Source organism: Cyprinodon variegatus, unplaced genomic scaffold (assembly GCF_000732505.1).
Source record: "Cyprinodon variegatus isolate N-32 unplaced genomic scaffold, C_variegatus-1.0 Scaffold610, whole genome shotgun sequence".
Lineage (NCBI taxonomy): Eukaryota > Metazoa > Chordata > Actinopteri > Cyprinodontiformes > Cyprinodontidae > Cyprinodon > Cyprinodon variegatus.
The window spans coordinates 45,284-48,842 of record NW_015151063.1 but is presented as its reverse complement, the minus strand read 5'-3'; the positions used below and the strand labels follow the sequence as shown (position 1 = coordinate 48,842).

The 3,559-nt window shown below is 36.6% G+C and overlaps 1 protein-coding gene across 1 annotated transcript in view; it reads left to right on the top strand.

Annotated features, from left to right (window-relative positions):
* The window catches only part of LOC107096271 (polypeptide N-acetylgalactosaminyltransferase 18-like), a 256,788-nt gene that overhangs the window by 239,895 nt on the left and 13,334 nt on the right, over positions 1 to 3,559 (top strand). Inside the window, exon 9 of the mRNA XM_015392852.1 lies at positions 555 to 719. Within this exon, the coding sequence (XP_015248338.1) occupies positions 555 to 719 (165 nt within the window). The remainder of the gene's footprint in view (positions 1 to 554; positions 720 to 3,559) is intronic.

The following is a 3,559-nucleotide window of genomic DNA, read 5'->3' as shown; positions in this document are numbered from 1 at the left end:
TATATGTTTATCTTAAAAGAAAAAAAAAAAAAGTGAACTGTATTCCTTATTGATATTATCTTATAATTTGTTTCAATAAAAATAACTTAGAAAAAAAAAAAAAGGAAATGTATTCCTTTTTTTAATTTTCTTTTAATTTTTTTCAAAAAAAAAAAATTGGAAAAAAAAAAAAAAAAAAAAAACTCAAGCTTCATTTATAACAATCCTATGGAAAGCTTTTATCCATTGCCAGAGGCGGGTTTCAAAACAATAAGTTACAGCCACTTGATTTGTTTGACTGTTGACATCACTGTTGTTTTTTTGTTGTTGTTTTTGTTTACCTTTTTAATTGCACAAGCCTATAAATGCAAATGAAATCTTAGCGCAAAATATATTTGGTTTATCAGTCTTTTTTTTTTTCTTTTAGGTCTTTTTTTTTCTCCTAAAAACTGGCCCTGGAAAGAGGGGCTGGTCTTATAATCAGGGCCGTCCTATATGCGGGTCTGTACGGTAATTAGTAGAAACCGTGTGCAGAAATTCCTCCTCTTTACTCAGTTATCTTTGTCTCCCAGCAGAATGTGTACTTCACCAGCTCCCAGCAGATCCACCTTGGCGTTCTCAGTCCCACCATAGATGACGATGATAACAAGTGTCTGGTGGACGTTAACAGCCGGCCTAGGCTGCTGGAGTGCAGCTACGCAGCCACAAAACACTTGAAGCTCACCTGGACGTTTGCACAGGTGAGTATTAGCCCAAAGCCCTTACATTTCTACATGGGTTATAAATGTCAGATGTTTGTTTTTATGTTTACTGCCGCATATCTAACTGCTTTACTTATTGAAACATGGGCAGAAGCTGTTACTTTCTGATGTTCTCTCTGTTGAGATAAAGCTCTGCAGCGTTAACACTTTAAATAATTCAATTGGATTCAGGCCTCTTCCTTTCCACATTGTTTCCAACTCAAGGCACCCCTCCTGGGTTTGTCAGAACACGGATCATTCATCTTCTGTTTTATGTGACAAGCGTTTTAAAAGCACATCTGCCTCTGTCAGATAATGAGCTTTCACACATCTACAGTTCCTGGCTTAGAACAACCCTCATTTATTTTATAATCTTCACACTTTAATGCTGTCCTCAAATGTGACATATTAGTTGAGGGAGCTGGATAATTAGTAACAGGAGGGAACAACTACATTCATGCTCCAGGCTTCTCTAGTTTGTAATTGCATTTGTACACATTTTCTGCATATTTGTGTGCTGTGTTTGTCTCAGACTATTGATCAGACATGATAATAGGCTTACTTTGCAGTCATTCCAACATGTTATCCCTCCCTCTTCTGTGCATCCAGTTTCCTTACAGGACAATACAGCATCACCAACCTCCAGCTCTTTAGATTCTTTGGTATCCTTAGCTTCTAGACAGACTGGCAGGGGAGTCGGCCTCTAATTAGCATCAGCCGGAATCATAAAGATCTTCAGTTATAATTTACATCAGGAGTCAAAGAGATGAGCCCCATTAGGCAATACCTCACGGGTTTTCTTTTCTTTTTTTTTCCAAGGAAAACTGTTTTCTCCAAGAAAAGTTTGAAGAAGTTAAATAAGGCCATTTTATAAAATAAGTTCCAGTCTTTCTAAAAGAGAAGATAAAAGGTTAGAGCCATAAAAGGCTTTAATATATAGGTGGAGTGCTGTGGAAAATGTTAAGTTTGACCGAACTCCTTGGGTCGAATGTATACTTTATCATGGTTAAGGGTTTAAAATGAAACTTTCTTTTTGCTCTCTCATAGTATAGAAATAAGTTAATTACAAGAGTCAAACTAGTTTATCTTTGTTAATTTTTGTTAAATAAATAAATAAATAAATAAATTGAACTTTATAGATCTCACAGTGGAGAAATGAACTCTCTGCATTTAACCCATCCCCTTTGAGTAGCAGTGGGCTGCCACTGTGCAGCACCCGGGGAGGAATCAGGGGTTAAGGGTCTTGCTCAGGGACCCAGAGTGGCAGTCTGTTGGAGTGGGTTACAAACTCAAAACCTCAGGATTCCAAGCTCTATGCCCTGACCACTAGGCTGCCACTCCCTGAACAGATAATAAGATCTACTAATACCTATCAACGTACACCCTGTGATGTTATGCATTTGTTAAACTCAAGCTTTTGCAAATATAAAATATTTGTTGTTTTATTTAGGGAATTGCTGTTGATAGATTATTACCATAGCAGCACACTTGGCCTCATAGTAGCTGTTTGCTACCTCCGGAGCCTTATAAGCAAGGCTTGCAAAAGTAGCTTCTTCAGCTAAGCAGCATCGCTTACTGCCAGTGTCCACCGTCTGGTTTGGGAATAACCACCTTGAAAGAGACCAAAAACGGTTTACCACATTGACAATAGAGGTTGAGGCAGAGAACATTGTCCACAGACATCTCCCCCCAGAATTGAAAACAAAACTATCTCTGAGTTGAGCCTACTTCCTTGAGCTTGCAGAAAAAGTCCAGCTTCCTTTACTTCCAATCTATTCCAGTGTATCCAAAGTGACTCTGTGCACCATTTTATCCATGAATCATTCCATCCCTCTCTTCACCTGAGTGTCCAAGACATGCAAATTAAAGTCAGAAGAAGCTACTACAAAATAAATCATAGACCTAATATCAAGGGTGTCTTGGTGCCAAGTGGACTGATAAACATTATAAGAAATCCATGACTTGCTCAAAAGTCCAATAATATTAAAATGTTATTTGAAAGAGTGGAAAAAAACGAAACCTGTTGATAAATTAAGAAGGCACAGTTAGGTGTATTAATGTAAATGGAGAAGGATGAATTGTGATAGAGGCAAATGTATGAAAAGAAATAAAATTTGAGAAGGTATGCAGATAAAAAAAAGTTTTTTTATAGTAATGGACAGAGGTAAAGCAAACAAAAGAAGAGGCACCATTTTATGATTTTTTTTTTATTTTTTTTTTTTTTTACACAAGTCAACTGGATTTTTAATGAAAAACTATACGAAGGTATAAAGAAAAGGAGAAAGAACCAAGAGAATCATTCCATTTGACAAAAACATTACAGTTAAAGGGGGAAGGTTTGGAAATTTATTGGGTAATTTACTGTTAGAATGATTGCCTTTTTATCTACTTCTGCTTTTATTAGGTTCTTTATGGTTTGAGCTTACTTTTTGGACAGCTAATAGAAAGTTTCATTGCGCAGTGTTGAGGAGTTTGCTACCATTCATCAGATTAACGGCAGAGTAAAATAGCACAGTCAGAATGCACCATAAGACCGTGTAATGTAGAGCCTCTTCAGCAAACATTATCTGCTTTCAGATTGAGTCAATATGGTGACATCATGAAAAACAGCAGTTCTTAGATTTGATCTCATATTTCTTTATTTTACCACACAGTGAGATGGACAGAAATATTACGGACAGCTTTAACCCTTTCTGTGCTGTTGCTTTTGACATATTTCTTTCAATTTGTGATTTTGATTAATACTGATTTAAGCTTAAAGGAATAGTACACCCAAAACATGATTAGCCTTCATTTTCTACTCACCCCCATGCTGAACAACACTCTGGAGTACTTTTTTG